Here is a 21127-nt window from a genome sequence, read left to right on the forward strand (position 1 = left end):
TTAACTAACTTTTGTTGACTTAAACTATTTTTTTCTTATTATGTAATTTTGTTGGTTTAAATTCATTTGTTATTCTTAGTAAGTAATGTTGGTTTATTAATTAATTTTTAAAATCTTATTTACAAGTAAAATTAAGTACTTTTCTTTTATATAAATATTTCTACTGCATTTGGTTGATCGTAAAATGTTTTCAAAATTTTGGTAATGTTAAGAATTCAAGTGTGAGTCTAAGTTCTACATTGGTTAGAAATAAGAAAGTAGAACACTATATAAGAATAAAAACTCATAAACTCATTGTCTTAAGGTTTTGGGTTGAACATAGTGTCAATTCTTTTGTGATTGGACTCAGGTCTCATTGGTATTGTTCTCCCCGGTGAAACTTCAATGTAAACCTAACGGGTAATACTATTACCAATATTTACAATAAAAAGGAGCAGTTTATTTATACGGTTTTTTTCTTTTTCCATCTTAATAGATCTTGTTAATACATGAAAAATAATAAATCTTGTTCATACATGGTAATTAACTTAAAAATATTTGAAAAAGGGATATAGTGAATGGAAAAGGGAATCTTTAAATAAGATTTAAAGATCTATTCTTTAAATTACCGGTGAGTTGAAATTAAAGATAAAATAGGAAAATGAATTACTTTCTTCTCAAATGAGCTCATATGAAGGGGTAACAATCTTGGTCTCCCCTCCTTCCTTCCCAATTCTAGACTTTAAATACATACTATCACAACAAATAATTCACACTTTCCTTTCTCTGAAAAGAGAACATACGAGTCTGCGTGAAAGAAGACTTAAGATATTTGTCTTTAATAGATTATTATATTTTGATTTTATCCCCTAAATAAGTTTTGAAAAGTGAAATAAAATATTTTAAATAGCATTTTGAAAATTTAATATGAAATAAAGAAAAAAGTTGGAGACAAAATAATTTATCAAAAGACCAAAAACTTATTTAAACTCTTTAAACACAATTTGTGTTATCCTATCCTACTTAATTAGCAAGTCTTTGTTAATAAGTAGTGTAATCTAAAATAGCATTGGTAGGGTCCAGGAAACGTGTTAGAGGGAGGGGAAAGATGCTTATAAATACTTACTCAGAAAATGTGCCAATTTTGATGTGATTGAATAGAATACGAACGGGGATATGAAAATGATTATATACACCCTTTTGAACGGTTTCCTAGAAGAACAAAACAATTTGGAAGCAGATTATTATCTTCTTACCTTTTGTTTTGTGTTGGAGGGTTCAATATGTCCCACAAATGCTGCTTCACTACTGATTTTTCCACTCTTTAGTGACAGGATTAGACTCGGTCTTCCATAGTCATTTTCCAGCTCAAACAAAACAACTAATAGTGGAATTTTACGAATTTGTATTTAGCCCACCATGTGAGTAGGTATCTTTTAGATACTAGAAGTTGAAAGAAAATATCCTTCATAAGAATATTTTGGTGGAGTCAAAAAGATTTATTAAACATCCTTTAGTTTAAGTAAAAAGGTTAATCATCATTAGAAGTTTTCTCAAAGGTCCCATTTTGTTTCCTGAGCAAAGGAACGAAGATCTAAGTTCGAACTTTGAACTTAAATTGGGAAACGCAAGAATTTTGGAGGAGTCAATTACCATCCTCACTTTCTGCGAAATAGAAGAAGTTGAACGGAAAACGTTGTTGGTCAGGCTTAATTGTTGTGATGATTAAGAACTTATCGTGTTTGTATCTACCTCTTTCCAAGTCTTCTGTGCTCGTTTTCAAAGTCAACTCGCGAATAAAAGGCGTTCGTTTAGACGAGTTGATACATGACATTTATGTACTGTGTAGCCGGTGTAACTGCGTAAGATTAGGGAACACTCACCTTATACTAGCTTCACCAAAAGAGGTAGACAAATAACTGCAATGCTCAGTGCTGGTCATGTGTATTCTGAATATGCGACGAACTTCCTACAAGATGCGGACTCCAAGTCCAACACGCATCACGTCGTTGAATTTGATAGAAATACCACAAGATTTAGAGTGGAGGAGATGGTCAATCCCAGAGAGGTTCGTCCGATAGGAAAATTTGTAGTCAGGTTAGATGAAAGGTGGTGCGATTGTGGAAAGTTTCAAAAACTACATCTACCATGTTCACATGTTATTGCAGCTTCCAAGCATGCACATCACGACTTCAGCATATACATAAGTCCACATTACAGGCTGGATGTCATCGTCAAAGTATATGACAATTTATTTGGCGAGTTAAGACATGAAGAATATTGGCCACCATACCAAGGGCTACAGGTTTGGCCTCATCCTACCACAAAAAGGACTGAGAAGGGTCGTCCTAAATCAAGTAGAATTAGGACGAGATGGACATTAGGGAAGGAAGACAATCAAGAAAGTGTTCCTATTGTAGAACTGAAGGACACACAAGAAATCATTGTCCTAATAACCCTGCACTTTCATGATCTGCATCAAACCACTTAGTTTATGTTGTACTTTGATTTGTCTTCAATAAATATAAACTTCATTCAATTCAATGACACATCTTTTCTTATTATCTTTTATTCTTACTTATTTTACATTAACCAAAAACATATAAAAAATTAATTTCATATACAATAATAAAATCGTTTTAAATTATTTTAATTATTTCCTTCATTTCTAAATTAATTTAGACAAATTTACGATGTTTAAAATATAAAATTTTTAACAATTATCCAAAATTAAAAGAAGCTTATAATTCCAATTTTTGTTAACACATATTAAAAAAATTCATACTTCACAAATTATGAAACAAAATTTAAAATTAAATTGAATTTTATATTTTGAAATTACACATAAAATCACTTACTATACAATACAAATTCATTTTTTTAATTTACAAATTCATAAACACAATAAATTATTCTTTATTTTACTATTTTTTTCAAATAACACCTCAAATAACTAATAAAACATTACTAATTCGATTTTTTTAATTTTTTTTACTCTTATCTATTTAAAAAAAATTAATTATATCAATTTTAAAATCAACAAATTCAAAAACAAATAAATTTTTTTTTTCTAATAACTAATAACACATTTATAATTCTATTATTTAAAATAATTTATTTAATTATTTCTATTTTATTGATGACAAAAATAAAAATTAATTATATTTATTTTAAAAAAACTTTATGTTTCCATCATTTAAAAAAAAAAAAACCAGTACAGAATTCGGGTCCCTGGGACCGAATTCAGACTGGTATAAGAAAAAAAAAATTGCAAAATTGAATTTAGAATTCGGTTGCCCGGAAACCGAATTATCAACGTAAAATAAAAATGTGCTATGAATGTAAATATTGTGTACAATATGCTATCCGAGGAATATTTTTGAAAGAGTGTGCTACATGCGAAAAAAAATCTATAAATTATGGGGTTTTTATTCTCTGGGTTCAATCACAACCTTTTCTTTACCATCCTCTGAGGATGTTTCATGTTTACATGTTCATTATGGTTTTCCTTGTGTGGGTTGGGAATGGGAATGGGCACAAGGGTGATTGTCCGTTGTGGTTTGATTGTGGAAACCATGGGAAATTCGGTTACCCTTTCACCACGCTACAACGCCAAGACTGTGGCATATGGCCAATCCATGGTTGTGATGATCAGAATCCAAAGTCAGGGCAAGGGGTAACGTTAAAGATCGGATCAAGGTGGATTAGGGTTACAAATTTTGAGATGCAATGGGCTGCTACTACTGTCTACTTCATTGATGATCATCTCAATAATCTCTTGCAATCCGATAGTTGTGAGACATTCAACCACAATATTTCACTCCCTCCCACCTCTCCCTTAGGTTACTTCACTATCAACAACAACATAACCCTTTTCAAGTGTAACCGCACCCGCCATGTTAAGACCCCCAGAACATTCCTCAAAAATACAAGCTGTGACTATGACATCTTCATTGGGCCTCCACACCCTGATGATGTGTCTCACAATTCTCTAGCTTCCTCCTGGTTCAGCTTCCCGTCAATGGCTATGCAGTCTCTGCAAATCCCTTTGCATTCTTAACTGCTGACATTCCCCTGCAGTTCCATCCGTCAGATGAGTGCATGCACTGTTTGGGTCCCAGAACCCATTGTCGCCTCGACAACCAACGAAACCTTCATTGCGCCACAAGGTATTTCTAATATTTACCAAATTCATATATCTTTAAGTATGTGATCGATCTTTCCTACTATGCAGGAAGGATAAAAGTCCATCTTGGAAGCTAGGATTAATAATAGGTAATAAACATGATCTAATATTCCAGACTGCATCTTGCATGGCATAAAGTGTCATTGTTTTTTATTTACTACTTAAAATTAATAATAACTTTTTACAATTATTTATGACAATTAAGGAGTTCTTTTTGTCATCAGAATCATCTTTTATAATTCACACGTTTTTTAATGAGAGCATTAAACATCATTCATAAAAATAGTAGAACAAGATAGCAATCATAACAAAAAATATATATAAAAGTTATATAAATATTTAATAAATTAAAAAAATCAATATAAATTAAATTATAAAAATCAAAATCAAAAGAGAAGTTTAAAACTTAATTAAATCTTATCTATTAGTAAAATTATTTAAATAAACACATATTACACGCTCCTTAACTTTTTAGTAAATTTTATAAGAAAAAATGTAGGGGGTTGTGACCGTATCAGCCTATTTTCATTATTTTGTCAGAATTTGAAAAAAAAGAATATCTGTAATGTTTGTGTTTGTTTGAATTTGTGTTTTTTTTGACGTATCTGGTGAGAGATGCAAGAGTAAATGCATTGGTTGAGTTGAGTGCATGTGTACCAAAGAGTTTGATTCGATTTTCACGCCGCGGCGTGTTGCGAGAAAGCGATCTTTTGAAAGTCAAATTCCAAGAAAGAAAGTGTTAAACACTTCTACCTAGTCAAGAGTCTCAGCAACCGAGTTCGTCAGCGTGGATGTGAGTATTATGAGAATTTATCACATTTTTATGATCTTTAGGACTTCAAGCATTTAATATTAAGTAACACGGAGATTAAAGAGCAGAACAAAATCACCTAAATTCTTGGTCCCATTTACATTGATATTCGCAGTCAACTGGCGTATGAGTTGGTTTATAGAGGGTGAAGAAGCAATATATAGAGGCATTCCATGGTTGTGGTGCTTCTATTGTATCATATGAAAATGAAAATGTACGATGTTTATGTAATCCTTTTGTTTTGTCATCTGACAGTGTTGCATCTCTCAGCTGGGAATGCAAATGAGCACACTTCTGATTGTCCGGACTTATTTGATTGCGGAAGTTTGGGGAATATTTCCTTTCCCTTCACCACCTCTGAACACCCCAATTGTGGTGCTTTGGCAATCCAAGGCTGTAATAATCCTAACCAAACAGCACTGAAGCAAGTCCGGTTGAGCAGTGGAGGAAAACTTTTACAAGTTACAAACATTGTTGGTGGTTGGAGATGGAAAATTTCCATTATAGACAAGGATTACCGCAATCTTCTTGAAAATTCTAGTTGTAATGCCTTGAGCTATAATATCACCGTCCCTCCCTCCTCCCCTTTCGGTTATTTTTCCCTGGAAAACAATATAACCGCCCTCAATTGCAGCCACCACAAAAACCTCAACCTTTCAAAAGATTTCATCAACTATACTCGATGTTCTCCCTTTGATTTTTACTTCGCCCCTTCATCCTCTGATCAGAACTACCTACGCTCTTTAACCTCTTCATGTTCAATGGTTCAACTTCCCGTCAGACAAGATTCCCAGTTCTTCAAAGACCCCTTTGGATTTTTAAATCCTCAAATTACCTTTCAATTCCAGTCTTCAAGTGCCTGTTGGCGGTGTCGGGATAGAGGGGGCAATTGCCGACTAGACAGCAACGCAAAATTATATTGCGCCATGAGGTAATACCCATGTCTCAACAAAATTTCTTCATTAATATTTACATATATAACCATATTTCTACAACTACTAAAAAGCAAGTTAACTCTGCATGTTTTTTCCCATCAACACAACAGTTAAAATTATGTAATTAATTTCTTTTTGATTACTTCAATATTTGCACTAGACAATTTTATCGTAGAAATTTGCTTTACCATCTTGCGATCGACATAGAACTAGCTCACTTCACTTCTGTCATCTAATCGGAACAACTGCTCTGCTTTAAATTATGCAGGAAAAGTGGAGCTTGGAATCGGAAGCTTCCGTTGATGCTAGGTAACTTACACAACTTGACATTCCCCTTCCAAATCTAAGTTTTCACTCCGAAGTTTGCTATAAAACACGTTTTTCCATCCATAAAGTGAAAACTTAGGGAGAATCAATTTCTCAACAGCCAAACGTTGTCCCATGCGTATATGTTTTATGATTATGGCATATTCTCTTACAAGTTCTTTTAATATTTTATAGAGAAAATAAATTTAATACTTGTTACAAAAAAGTTGTAAAGTGTTTTAGAATTATTCACAATTACATTCTAGTTTTCTCCAAGGGAACTGAAGTGACAAATTTAACATAAGATCTAATAGGGAATTCCCGTCCCCTTACAACATTTTAGAAAGCCATATTGATTTCGTCACCACAAAGTTTCTCTAAATTATTAATTAATACCTTTAATAATTAAAAGTATTTTTTTAAAATATATTATTAGTATACGTGACACTTTTTTATACAATTTTAATAAAAAAAAACTTAACTAAGATTGAAGTTCATCTCGATATAAGTATTTTTAATTGAATTACTATTAACTTTAAACACACCCAATTCAGTTTTATCATTTTATTATATTTTATTATACGATCGATCAGGATCCAGAATTAATTATTCTGGTCGAGTCTAAATACTGGGCAGATTTGTATGTCACATTGGTTTTATTGCTAAAAGACAAAATCTAGTCAAGTTGATCGACATAAAGGATAGCCTGTAAACATGTTTGGTGTCTTTTATTCATACACACAGGACATTACTCTTATATACACTAATTGTTTTCCTTTTATATTTAATAAATTTTCCAGCTTTGACCGTGGTGGCTTCTGTAGTTGTAGTGCTGATGGTTTTGATTTGTTGCTTCAGAGCAAAGATCTTTTATCCTTTGTTTTGGAGGGAAAATCCAACTCATCGCGTTATTGAAGACATTTTGAAGGAACACGGACCCCTTCCCACAGCCAGGTTCAGTTATTTAGAGGTTAAGAAAATGACCAACTCTTTCAGAAACAAATTAGGGCAAGGGGGATTCGGTAGCGTATACAAAGGGAAATTACATGATGGATGTGTTGTTGCAGTGAAAGTTTTAACTGTATCTAAAGGCAATGGAGAAGAATTCATCAATGAAGTTGTGAGTATTAGCAGGACTTCACATGTTAATATCATTAGACTTTTAGGATTTTGTTTTGAGAATACTCACCGCGCTCTAGTATACGAGTTTATGCCTAACGGATCTCTTGACAAGTTCATCTATGAAGACAAAATTGCATCAAAGGATGTTCATCAACTGGATTGGAAAATATTGAATGATATTGCAGCTGGCATAGCTCGTGGATTAGAGTACTTATATAGAGGCTGTAACACTAGAATTGTACATTTTGACATAAAACCTCACAACATATTACTAGACGAGGATTTCTGTCCAAAAATTGCAGATTTTGGACTTGCAAAAGTATGTCCTAGAAAAGAAAGTATGGTATCCCTATTTGGTGCCAGAGGAACTGCAGGGTATATTGCTCCAGAAGTTTTTTCCAGAAACTTTGGTGCTGTGTCACACAAGTCAGATGTTTACAGTTATGGAATGATGGTCTTAGAAATGGTTGGAAAAAGAAAGAATATTAAGACAAAAGTAGACCGGTCGAGTGAAATATACTTTCCCCATTGGATTTATAATCGTCTTGAATCAAATACAGAGCTTGGTTTAGAAAATGTGAGAAATGAAAGTGAGGACGAAATGGTGAGAAAGATGACAATAGTGGGCTTGTGGTGCATACAAACTCATCCATCAACTCGACCGACCATAAGTAAAGTGGTGGAAATGTTAGAAAGTAAACTTGATTTTTTGCAAATTCCACCTAAACCATATTTGTCTTCTCCTCCAATATCTCCGACTAAGTTGTCATATGAAAGTTTATAAGGATACTAAGATGTATTCCGTGTTACTATTCTTTTTTACTTTTAGTTTGATGTCATAAGTTGGTCATTTTTTTTTTAATAGTTACTTGTAACGTGCTAACTTCACAGGTTTTACTTGTTTTTTTGCTAAATGATGCGTGGCTTGTTTGAAAGGGTTAAATGTCAAAGAATATTGTAAAAATATAATAATATAACGTGAAATTTCATTGATAATAAAGTTCATTTATGAAAAACAAAAGAAGGATGCACGAAAAACTTAAAGCTAAACTTAAACCACAAAAATTCCTATAATTTTTAACAATAAAATAAAGAAAATGTCATTTTTTTATTGATTTTAATAAAAATATTTTACCAAAATATATACAGTAGATTTTTGTCTTGTATGTCTTTTCAATATAAGTTTGATTTTAAGAACATGTTTAATACAATATCTTATTTTGAGATTTTATATTATTTTTTAGTAAGATTTATTGTGCTACACAAGATGTAAAATTTTATTTAACTTTTACTCTAACGTTATATCTTTCTCTGAATTGTTAAGTTAATTTTTGTTGGACTACAATTTTTTTTAAGATATTGAGAGCTATTTAAGTAAAAAATCTTATATTTAAACTTTCAAGTGAATTTGGTAGTAAAGGTATTCTCAATATAGAGTGTTTTAGAAGGAAATAAAGATTAATTATGTGTTTGAATTCATGAAAGATCGTAAACTAGTTGATCTATAGACTATATGTTTGCAAAACTTTGTGAAATGAAAAATATATATATATATATATATATATATATATATATATTGATGAAATTTGGAGTATTAACTGAAATATCTGATTTCTAGTATAATATGGCCTTATTTTGAAATTAAAAAAAAGACATAAAATCTAATTCAATTTGTTTAAATAAGTTAAATTTAACAGGGGTATAAAACTTTAACTTTACCTTAATTAAAATATTCTTTTTAATATTATTATTTTAATTTTTGTTAAATTTACTAACTCAAAATAGACCCAACAATTAAAATAAAACAAATTTAAATAATTTAATTTATTTAACTTTTTAAAAGTTTAATTTGAGAAGCAAATAAAGGAAGAAAAAGAAACTGATTTTTTTGATTTAAATAATAAAAAAGTGAAAAGTGAATATAAATGAGTGAAAAGTTAAGAGAAGATTTGATTCATATTATTAAAAATGAATAAATTAAATAATATAATAAATTATAAAAATATTTTGATTTTATTGTAATAAGAATAAGAACAAGAATGTGTATGGATTAAAATTGAGAAAAAGTTAATTTTAAAGTAAACTAATTTTAAAAACTGTAAATAATATTACAAATAAAATCTTTTAAAAAAATCATGTAAAAAATATCTACATACTACTTTTAAATTTTAATGAATAACAAAATATTTTCAATTTAAAAATCACACATGCAGATTAAATTGAAAGATATAATTAATTTATATTTAACATACTCAACACATTAGCATAACATATGTCACATTTCATTTAATAGATAAATTCTAGTAAATCAAACATCACACTTTATAATTTTATAATGTAAGGTAGAGCACGAGACAGAAATATAAATGATCAGCCATTACACTTATCTTAATCTGAAAAGAAAAACTAAGGCACAGAACGAATGTCATAAACATAATTTAAACATGTTGTTTAAAAGGATTGCTCGCAAAGCAATGAATTATAATTAAAATAAGTGTCCTTCAAAATAGACCCAACAGTGAACCAGATCATAACTAAACTACACCACAACATTTCCATCATCATGGTGATTACAAGGGGGTTTCCACATATGCTCACATCAATATTAGTGATCATCGCAAGAAGAGAAGCCAAACAAGAAACAAACACAAAATGAGAGGGTAAGCTAGAGAAAAATAACTTTTCCTATAAATGAGCAAGCAATTTATTAAACATATTATAAATAGGAAAATTAGTAAGCACACAAAGCATGTGATAGCAAACAATAAGGACCCTCTGGCTCAATTATCCGGATACATGTGATGAGATTGAATTCACTAGTTGCTTGGACTTGCGATGACTTCTACTGCTCTGCAAAGCCATTGCCAATGGATTTCACCCTACCACACACAAGGTTAGTCCATGATTATCTAGGGTCATTATCCTGCCAAAGACTAGAACTTCCTCCTACTCTCGCCACATGAACCAATCTACTTTATGTGAGACTGATTGATTCTTTAAAGTGTCAAAATATAACCTTGCTTGAATCCTTATCCAATTACATACACTACAGAATATCACCATGAGGTCTCTCCAAAAAGCCTCATGGAATTACGTCAAGTTCATACCATGTACATATTCTCAACATCCATAATCATTTCATACCAAGCACAACAATTTCAGTTCATAAAATCTCATAATATATGCATAGTCATATACTTCATGCTTTCTCAAGGTATACAGCCAACCACAGATTAAATAAGAGAATTAAAAACAAGTATGCACCATTCTCGCTTAGGCTAGAAGGTCTCGCTCAAGCAACATTGACCTCTCCCTCAAGCCAGAAACTTTTCGCTTAGGTGAGGACTCGAACAGCAAGCACAATGCACAACTGCGAGTTCTCGCTTAAGCTAGACTCCCTCACTTAGGCGAGACTGCTCTCGCTTGGACGAGAGATCTCACTTGAGCGACAACTCGCGTAGTAGCAAAGGAGAGTTCTCTACTACTCTCTCTTAGGTTAGAGAATTCTCGTTTGAGCGAGAATAACAGTTTCTCTCTTGCTCCTGCATGCAACATCAGAAATCCAGCCAAAAAATCACATACATTATATTATCACACCATCACAACCATCATCCAAGCATTACAAACACGAAACAAAACTAAAAACAAGCAATATAATTTTAAAACGTGAAAAGTTCTAGCTTCCCATACCTTGATTAAGAGTTGAATTTGGGGAGGAAAAAACACTTAGTAGAATAACAAAGGTACACAAAATTAGGCTATAAGGACGACTCCAAAGCTGAACCAACGTTATCAAACTGAAAAAGACGGGAAAATATAAAGTTTTGGTGTTCAACTTACGTGGAGGAAGCTTTCGATTAGTTCGGAGGAGAGTTTCGCAGTGCCTTAACTCAACTTCTGGTCCACAGGAGGGGAGAGTTGAAATTGTTTTGGATGCATGAGACAAAGAGTGAAAAAATGAAGGGAAAGGTGAAAGAACATCCTGAAAGAAAAACAAATATGCTGACCTTAAACCTTTTACCAAAGTTGAGCTTATAACAAATAAATTGGACTTTATAACATCATTAATATTTATTTATAAATATACACTTAACGATAAAAATATGACATTAAAGGTAAAGTAATTCTTTGATACAAAAGCAGTCTTCTCATGTAAATTTTTTACTCTTTTATTGATTTTAGAAATTAGAAAATTAATTATACATTGGTTTAACGTAGAATCAAACAAGTACTAAGTCTCTTCTATTTTGGGTTATTTTATCCCAATGTTTTAAAAATACTTATTGAATGATCGTAATCGAGCATATGAAATTAAAATAATAATAATACAAATTAATAAAAAATTGTAAAAAATTATATTTTAACTAACTTTTGTTGACTTAAACTATTTTTTTTCTTATTATGTAATTTTGTTGGTTTAAATTCATTTGTTATTCTTAGTAAGTAATGTTGGTTTATTAATTAATTTTTAAAATCTTATTTACAAGTAAAATTAAGTACTTTTCTTTTATATAAATATTTCTACTGCATTTGGTTGATCGTAAAATGTTTTCAAAATTTTGGTAATGTTAAGAATTCAAGTGTGAGTCTAAGTTCTACATTGGTTAGAAATAAGAAAGTAGAACACTATATAAGAATAAAAACTCATAAACTCATTGTCTTAAGGTTTTGGGTTGAACATAGTGTCAATTCTTTTGTGATTGGACTCAGGTCTCATTGGTATTGTTCTCCCCGGTGAAACTTCAATGTAAACCTAACGGGTAATACTATTACCAATATTTACAATAAAAAGGAGCAGTTTATTTATACGGTTTTTTTCTTTTTCCATCTTAATAGATCTTGTTAATACATGAAAAATAATAAATCTTGTTCATACATGGTAATTAACTTAAAAATATTTGAAAAAGGGATATAGTGAATGGAAAAGGGAATCTTTAAATAAGATTTAAAGATCTATTCTTTAAATTACCGGTGAGTTGAAATTAAAGATAAAATAGGAAAATGAATTACTTTCTTCTCAAATGAGCTCATATGAAGGGGTAACAATCTTGGTCTCCCCTCCTTCCTTCCCAATTCTAGACTTTAAATACATACTATCACAACAAATAATTCACACTTTCCTTTCTCTGAAAAGAGAACATACGAGTCTGCGTGAAAGAAGACTTAAGATATTTGTCTTTAATAGATTATTATATTTTGATTTTATCCCCTAAATAAGTTTTGAAAAGTGAAATAAAATATTTTAAATAGCATTTTGAAAATTTAATATGAAATAAAGAAAAAAGTTGGAGACAAAATAATTTATCAAAAGACCAAAAACTTATTTAAACTCTTTAAACACAATTTGTGTTATCCTATCCTACTTAATTAGCAAGTCTTTGTTAATAAGTAGTGTAATCTAAAATAGCATTGGTAGGGTCCAGGAAACGTGTTAGAGGGAGGGGAAAGATGCTTATAAATACTTACTCAGAAAATGTGCCAATTTTGATGTGATTGAATAGAATACGAACGGGGATATGAAAATGATTATATACACCCTTTTGAACGGTTTCCTAGAAGAACAAAACAATTTGGAAGCAGATTATTATCTTCTTACCTTTTGTTTTGTGTTGGAGGGTTCAATATGTCCCACAAATGCTGCTTCACTACTGATTTTTCCACTCTTTAGTGACAGGATTAGACTCGGTCTTCCATAGTCATTTTCCAGCTCAAACAAAACAACTAATAGTGGAATTTTACGAATTTGTATTTAGCCCACCATGTGAGTAGGTATCTTTTAGATACTAGAAGTTGAAAGAAAATATCCTTCATAAGAATATTTTGGTGGAGTCAAAAAGATTTATTAAACATCCTTTAGTTTAAGTAAAAAGGTTAATCATCATTAGAAGTTTTCTCAAAGGTCCCATTTTGTTTCCTGAGCAAAGGAACGAAGATCTAAGTTCGAACTTTGAACTTAAATTGGGAAACGCAAGAATTTTGGAGGAGTCAATTACCATCCTCACTTTCTGCGAAATAGAAGAAGTTGAACGGAAAACGTTGTTGGTCAGGCTTAATTGTTGTGATGATTAAGAACTTATCGTGTTTGTATCTACCTCTTTCCAAGTCTTCTGTGCTCGTTTTCAAAGTCAACTCGCGAATAAAAGGCGTTCGTTTAGACGAGTTGATACATGACATTTATGTACTGTGTAGCCGGTGTAACTGCGTAAGATTAGGGAACACTCACCTTATACTAGCTTCACCAAAAGAGGTAGACAAATAACTGCAATGCTCAGTGCTGGTCATGTGTATTCTGAATATGCGACGAACTTCCTACAAGATGCGGACTCCAAGTCCAACACGCATCACGTCGTTGAATTTGATAGAAATACCACAAGATTTAGAGTGGAGGAGATGGTCAATCCCAGAGAGGTTCGTCCGATAGGAAAATTTGTAGTCAGGTTAGATGAAAGGTGGTGCGATTGTGGAAAGTTTCAAAAACTACATCTACCATGTTCACATGTTATTGCAGCTTCCAAGCATGCACATCACGACTTCAGCATATACATAAGTCCACATTACAGGCTGGATGTCATCGTCAAAGTATATGACAATTTATTTGGCGAGTTAAGACATGAAGAATATTGGCCACCATACCAAGGGCTACAGGTTTGGCCTCATCCTACCACAAAAAGGACTGAGAAGGGTCGTCCTAAATCAAGTAGAATTAGGACGAGATGGACATTAGGGAAGGAAGACAATCAAGAAAGTGTTCCTATTGTAGAACTGAAGGACACACAAGAAATCATTGTCCTAATAACCCTGCACTTTCATGATCTGCATCAAACCACTTAGTTTATGTTGTACTTTGATTTGTCTTCAATAAATATAAACTTCATTCAATTCAATGACACATCTTTTCTTATTATCTTTTATTCTTACTTATTTTACATTAACCAAAAACATATAAAAAATTAATTTCATATACAATAATAAAATCGTTTTAAATTATTTTAATTATTTCCTTCATTTCTAAATTAATTTAGACAAATTTACGATGTTTAAAATATAAAATTTTTAACAATTATCCAAAATTAAAAGAAGCTTATAATTCCAATTTTTGTTAACACATATTAAAAAAAATTCATACTTCACAAATTATGAAACAAAATTTAAAATTAAATTGAATTTTATATTTTGAAATTACACATAAAATCACTTACTATACAATACAAATTCATTTTTTTAATTTACAAATTCATAAACACAATAAATTATTCTTTATTTTACTATTTTTTTCAAATAACACCTCAAATAACTAATAAAACATTACTAATTCGATTTTTTTAATTTTTTTTACTCTTATCTATTTAAAAAAAATTAATTATATCAATTTTAAAATCAACAAATTCAAAAACAAATAAATTTTTTTTTTCTAATAACTAATAACACATTTATAATTCTATTATTTAAAATAATTTATTTAATTATTTCTATTTTATTGATGACAAAAATAAAAATTAATTATATTTATTTTAAAAAAACTTTATGTTTCCATCATTTAAAAAAAAAAAAACCAGTACAGAATTCGGGTCCCTGGGACCGAATTCAGACTGGTATAAGAAAAAAAAATTGCAAAATTGAATTTAGAATTCGGTTGCCCGGAAACCGAATTATCAACGTAAAATAAAAATGTGCTATGAATGTAAATATTGTGTACAATATGCTATCCGAGGAATATTTTTGAAAGAGTGTGCTACATGCGAAAAAAAATCTATAAATTATGGGGTTTTTATTCTCTGGGTTCAATCACAACCTTTTCTTTACCATCCTCTGAGGATGTTTCATGTTTACATGTTCATTATGGTTTTCCTTGTGTGGGTTGGGAATGGGAATGGGCACAAGGGTGATTGTCCGTTGTGGTTTGATTGTGGAAACCATGGGAAATTCGGTTACCCTTTCACCACGCTACAACGCCAAGACTGTGGCATATGGCCAATCCATGGTTGTGATGATCAGAATCCAAAGTCAGGGCAAGGGGTAACGTTAAAGATCGGATCAAGGTGGATATTAATCTTAGGGTTTTCTGTTACTGTTGTTATAACCCCTTAGGTTTTCTGTTTTAGAGGTTGGTTACCTAATAACTGATTCAGATCAGTTATTAGGGTTGTGTTTTCCCCTCTTTCCCCAAACCTATTTAAGCATAGGTTTCGTTCTCCCCATGTAAGTTTTTCAGAAACAGATTATCAGTAATAAAAGATTCAGTTTTTCTCTTACCTGAGTTTTGCTATGCTTGGTCTTCCTTCATCTTAGCTTTCTCTGCACCACCTCTGTTCTGCTGTTGCTCAAGGTTTGCACTCCATGGAGAAAGGGGAAAGCCACAACCAGCGACCACAATATGGTATCAGAGCAGGTTTTTAACCTGCTCTGCCTCCGCTGCATTCTGTTACAAACCAGGCTCAAGGTTTCTTGAAGCCTTTCTTGAAAATGGAAAATAAAGACGTGGTCAAGACTGAGAGCACCAACTGTGGGATGCAGAACACTAATCTTGATCAAGCTCTCATACCCACCAGCCCTTATTACCTACATCCTGGAGAAAACCCAGGTTTGGCATTAGTTTCCACTAATCTGAATGATTCTAATTACTCCTCTTGGAGCAGGAATATGCAGCGTGCACTGCTGTCCAAAAACAAGCTGAAGTTTGTCAATGGGAGCATCAAGACTCCCCTTCCTAATGATCCCACATATGAAGCATGGGAAAGATGCAATGTTATGATCTTGTCATGGATTATGAGGGTTCTTTCTCCTGATATTGCTGAGAGTGTCCTATACATTGATTCTGCTAAAGATTTGTGGGAAGAACTTAAAGAAAGGTTCTCTCAAGGGGACTATTTTCAGATCTCTGATCTCCTCCAGGAAGTTCACTCCATCAAGCAAGGAGAAAGGACCATAACCCAGTACTTTACAGAATTGAAGAAGCTATGGGAAGAGCTGGACTTCTTACGTCCCTTGCCAACTTGCACATGTGGAAAACCCTGTGAGTGTGATCTTACTAAAGTCTTTTTAAAACAGAGAGATATTGAACATTCTATTTGCTTCTTGAAGGGCCTAAATGATTGTTACAGCAATGTAAAAACTCAAGTTTTGCTAATGGATCCCTTACCAAGTATAAACAAAGTGTTTTCTTTAATAATACAACAAGAAAGGAAATACAATGGTACTGGAACTTTAAATACTGAAAATAAGGTTCTTTTAAATACTGCTGAGAAAACCAACTACAAAGCTCAAGAACAAGGTTCTTGGAAAGGTCAAGGCAGAGGAAACAATTTTCGTGGCCAAGGAAGGGGCAGAGGAAGAAATCCCAATCAAGGGAAACAATGCACATACTGCCACAAAATGAACCATACAGCTGATGAGTGCTACTCAAAACATGGTTATCCCCCATGGTATAAACAAAAAGGAGACCAAGAAAGGAGTTACAACAGTGACAAAAATGTCAACACACAGCAAACATGCAACCTAACTGTCAAGACTGATGCACAAGACTCCACTAATCAGACTTCCATCAAGGAAACTGACACAAGTACTTCCTTAAGTACTGAACAAATACAAAAACTGCTGAGGCTTCTGGAAGACAAGGGTGAATCCAATCATGCTATCAGCCACATTCAAAGTTCTAGCAACAATATATCTACTTACAAAGATCAACAAGGTAAATTCTGGATCTTAGATACAGGAGCTACTGATCATGTAACACATGATCTGAATCAGTTTTCAACATTTTATAAAATCAAACCTGTAACTGTAAAACTTCCTAACAATTCTACTGTCATTGCTGAATATGCTGGAACAAAATACTTCACTAATGATTTCATAATCTACAATGTTCTCTATATTCCAGAATTTTCTTTTAATTTGATTTCTGTACAGTCCCTTATCAAGGACCTAAACTGCAGACTAATTTTTTCTAATGAGAATTGTCAGATCCAGCACAATACTTCATTCAAGACGATTGGGCGTGCTAGCATGCTAAAAGGTTTATACTACCTTGATAACTGCCCCTCCATCTCTGAAGAATATATGCCTCTGAATATAGCTCTCAATTGTTCTAAAACTAGTGCAAATGTTTGGCATCTCAGATTAGGACACCCTTGTGACAGTGTTATGAAACAAATATGTAAAGTTTTCCCTTATGTGAATGATTCTTGTAAAAATATTTGTGATATCTGCCACTATTCTAAGCAACATAAACTTCCTTTTCAACATAGTACTACATCTTCTTTAAATTGCTTTGACATGATACATACTGATATATGGGGTCCTATTTCTGTCCCTTCTATACATGGTCATAGATATTTCCTTACTGTGGTTGATGATTGTTCTAGACATACTTGGATCTTCCATATGCATTCTAAGAGTGAAACCAGAAAACTTTTGCTAAATTTTGTCATTTACATCAAGAATCAGTTTGAAAAGAGCATTAAAATCATAAGGTCTGACAATGGGCCTGAGTTTGATTACATCGATTTATATAACAGTTATGGCATTGAGCATCAAAAGAGCTGTGTTGGGACTCCAGAACAGAATTCTGTTGTAGAAAGAAAGCATCAACACATTCTTAATGTTGCTAGAAGTCTTTTATTTCAGTCAAAATTGCCTAAATGTTATTGGTATTATGCTGTTAATCATGCTGTACACTTAATAAATAGGATGCCCTCTGTTGTTTTGAAGAATAAATCTCCCTATGAAATTCTTAATCAAAAACCTCCTACTTATCTTGATTTAAAGGCTTTTGGTTGTCTATGTTTTGCTTCCACCAGTGATGTTAACAGAAATAAGCTTGATCCTAGGGCTAGAAAATGTGTTTTTATTGGTTTTAAACCTGGAATGAAAGGCTATATTCTTCTGGATATTAAAAGTAGAGAGATTTTTGTTAGTAGAAATGTCATATTTTATGAAAATATTTTTCCTTGCAATTTCTCTAACAATTGTGAACAGGAACAGAATATTGAGTTCTTAGAACCAAGCAGTATACACAATGATGTTCCTCACAATTATGTCAATGATCACAACATCACAGACAGTGATGATGAAGAGTTCAATGCTGATAATAACACTACAAATTCCAGCAGTGAGAATGACATAAGAGAAGATATCACTGAACATCATGATCAGACTAATGTCCAGCCTGATAGTGATCAAGAAAACCAGCAAAATACTGACAATATTCAACAAGACCTCATTAACACTGAAGATCTGGACCTAAGGCGATCAAAGAGGAGCAGAAAACTTCCTGGGTACCTAAAGAATTACCAGGTCAATGGTTCCTTTACTGTCAAAAACTCTACTCTTCCTACATGCATAAATCATACTCATAAATCTGCTTATCCCATTAGCTCTGTTGTTTCCTATAAATCCTTGTCCAAAGATCACTTTAAATACACCTTAGCCATTTCGACTAATAAAGAACCCCAAAGCTATACTGAAGCCAGTAAAAATAATGAATGGATGACTGCCATAAATAAAGAAATAAATGCTTTAGAACAGAACAAAACCTGGTATCTAACTGATCTCCCTAAAGGGAAGAAACCTATAGGGTGTAAATGGGTGTTTAAAATCAAATATAATGCAGATGGTACTATAGAAAGATATAAAGCTAGGCTGGTGGCTAAGGGGTATTCTCAACTAGAAGGGGTTGATTATTTTGACACTTTTTCTCCTGTTGCTAAACTAACCACTGTTAAAATTCTCTTAGCTCTAGCTGCTGCAAAAAAATGGCACCTACATCAACTTGACGTAGATAATGCTTTCCTTCATGGAGAGCTGAATGAGGAGGTCTATATGTCACCCCCACCAGGACTGAGTATCTCAAAACCAGGACAAGTTTGTCGCCTAACTAAATCTCTATATGGACTCAAGCAAGCAAGTCGACAGTGGTTTGCTAAACTATCTTCATTCCTTATAAGTCTTGGTTTTATTCAATCAAAGGCTGATTATTCCTTATTTGTTCAGAATACTACTAATGATTTTACTGCTTTGCTAGTTTATGTAGATGATGTGATACTAACTGGAAATTCTATGGAAGCTATCAATAGAACCAAAAATCTGCTGCACCAAGCTTTTAGAATTAAGGATCTTGGAAAATTAAAGTTTTTCTTGGGCTTTGAGGTGGCTAGAACAACAAAAGGAATCCATTTATGTCAAAGAAAGTATGCTCTTGACATCTTAGAAGAAACTGGGATGCTTAACAGCAAGCCCTGTCAAAGCCCTCTCATGAGTAATACTAAGGATCTCTTTGACACCAACAAGGATATTCACAACACAGACTCTTATCGAAGATTAATAGGGAAACTTCTATATCTTACTAATTCTAGACCTGACATTAGTTTCTCTGTTCATTTACTCAGTCAATTCGTGCAGGGACCAACTATACACCATCACCAAGCTGCCCAACACATTCTTAGATACATCAAAGCTGATCCAGGTCGTGGTCTTTTCTTCCCAGCCGAGACTGATATTCAAATCAAAGGTTTTAGTGATTCTGATTGGGCTGCTTGTCCAGAAACCAGAAAGAGTGTTACTGGATTTTGTATATTCCTTGGAAATTCCCTAGTTTCCTGGAAAACAAAAAAACAGAACACTGTCTCCAGATCCTCTTCAGAAGCAGAATATAGAGCACTCGCCACTACTACGTGCGAGATACAATGGATCACCTACATCCTACGCGATCTACAAATTCAGACCGATCTTCCCGCTGTTCTTTACTGTGACAATCAGTCCGCAAGGCACATCGCGAACAACCCCACCTTCCACGAACGCACCAAACACATAGACATTGACTGTCATGTTGTTCGAGAGCGACTACAGCACAACTTATTTCGTCTTCTCCCTATCAGCTCGAACGACCAACTCGCAGATGTTTTCACCAAAGCTCTCCATCGCACTAACTTCAAAATCAACGTCTCCAAGCTCGGAATGATGAGCATCCACCATCCAGCTTGAGGGGAGGATATTAATCTTAGGGTTTTCTGTTACTGTTGTTATAACCCCTTAGGTTTTCTGTTTTAGAGGTTGGTTACCTAATAACTGATTCAGATCAGTTATTAGGGTTGTGTTTTCCCCTCTTTCCCCAAACCTATTTAAGCATAGGTTTCGTTCTCCCCATGTAAGTTTTTCAGAAACAGATTATCAGTAATAAAAGATTCAGTTTTTCTCTTACCTGAGTTTTGCTATGCTTGGTCTTCCTTCATCTTAGCTTTCTCTGCACCACCTCTGTTCTGCTGTTGCTCAAGGTTTGCACTCCATGGAGAAAGGGGAAAGCCACAACCAGCGACCACAATAGTGGATTAGGGTTACAAATTTTGAGATGCAATGGGCTGCTACTACTGTCTACTTCATTGATGATCATCTCAATAATCTCTTGCAATCCGATAGTTGTGAGACATTCAACCACAATATTTCACTCCCTCCCACCTCTCCCTTAGGTTACTTCACTATCAACAACAACATAACCCTTTTCAAGTGTAACCGCACCCGCCATGTTAAGACCCCCAGAACATTCCTCAAAAATACAAGCTGTGACTATGACATCTTCATTGGGCCTCCACACCCTGATGATGTGTCTCACAATTCTCTAGCTTCCTCCTGGTTCAGCTTCCCGTCAATGGCTATGCAGTCTCTGCAAATCCCTTTGCATTCTTAACTGCTGACATTCCCCTGCAGTTCCATCCGTCAGATGAGTGCATGCACTGTTTGGGTCCCAGAACCCATTGTCGCCTCGACAACCAACGAAACCTTCATTGCGCCACAAGG

The 21127-nt window shown here is 33.2% G+C and overlaps 3 protein-coding genes across 3 annotated transcripts; all 3 read left to right on the top strand.

The window, feature by feature from the left end:
* Positions 1–1903: 1903 nt before the first annotated feature.
* LOC114191435 lies at positions 1904–2470 on the top strand. Its single transcript, XM_028080607.1, has one exon. The coding sequence runs from the start codon at positions 1904–1906 to the stop codon at positions 2468–2470; it is 567 nt and encodes a 188-aa protein (XP_027936408.1).
* A 2510-nt stretch (positions 2471–4980) lies between these two features.
* LOC114190653 (LEAF RUST 10 DISEASE-RESISTANCE LOCUS RECEPTOR-LIKE PROTEIN KINASE-like 2.8) lies at positions 4981–8272 on the top strand. Its single transcript, XM_028079618.1, has 3 exons — positions 4981–5907; positions 6180–6220; positions 7018–8272. The coding sequence occupies exons 1-3, from the start codon at positions 5150–5152 to the stop codon at positions 8121–8123; spliced, it is 1905 nt and encodes a 634-aa protein (XP_027935419.1). The 5' UTR covers positions 4981–5149; the 3' UTR covers positions 8124–8272.
* A 5331-nt stretch (positions 8273–13603) lies between these two features.
* On the top strand, positions 13604–14170 carry LOC114191437. Its single transcript, XM_028080608.1, has one exon. The coding sequence runs from the start codon at positions 13604–13606 to the stop codon at positions 14168–14170; it is 567 nt and encodes a 188-aa protein (XP_027936409.1).
* Positions 14171–21127: the final 6957 nt, after the last annotated feature.

The sequence above is a fragment of the Vigna unguiculata genome, chromosome 7, assembly GCF_004118075.2.
Source record: "Vigna unguiculata cultivar IT97K-499-35 chromosome 7, ASM411807v1, whole genome shotgun sequence".
NCBI lineage: Eukaryota > Viridiplantae > Streptophyta > Magnoliopsida > Fabales > Fabaceae > Vigna > Vigna unguiculata.

Bases quoted from the DNA above. Each gene is read 5' to 3' on its own strand.
- LOC114191435 (XM_028080607.1), top strand. From the start codon at position 1,904: ATGCTCAGTGCTGGTCATGTGTATTCTGAATATGCGACGAACTTCCTA.
- LOC114190653 (XM_028079618.1), top strand. From the start codon at position 5,150: ATGGTTGTGGTGCTTCTATTGTATCATATGAAAATGAAAATGTACGAT. The intron at 5,908-6,179 runs GTAATACCCATG...TAAATTATGCAG, and splicing joins AAATTATATTGCGCCATGAG to GAAAAGTGGAGCTTGGAATC. The intron at 6,221-7,017 runs GTAACTTACACA...TAAATTTTCCAG, and splicing joins GAAGCTTCCGTTGATGCTAG to CTTTGACCGTGGTGGCTTCT.
- LOC114191437 (XM_028080608.1), top strand. From the start codon at position 13,604: ATGCTCAGTGCTGGTCATGTGTATTCTGAATATGCGACGAACTTCCTA.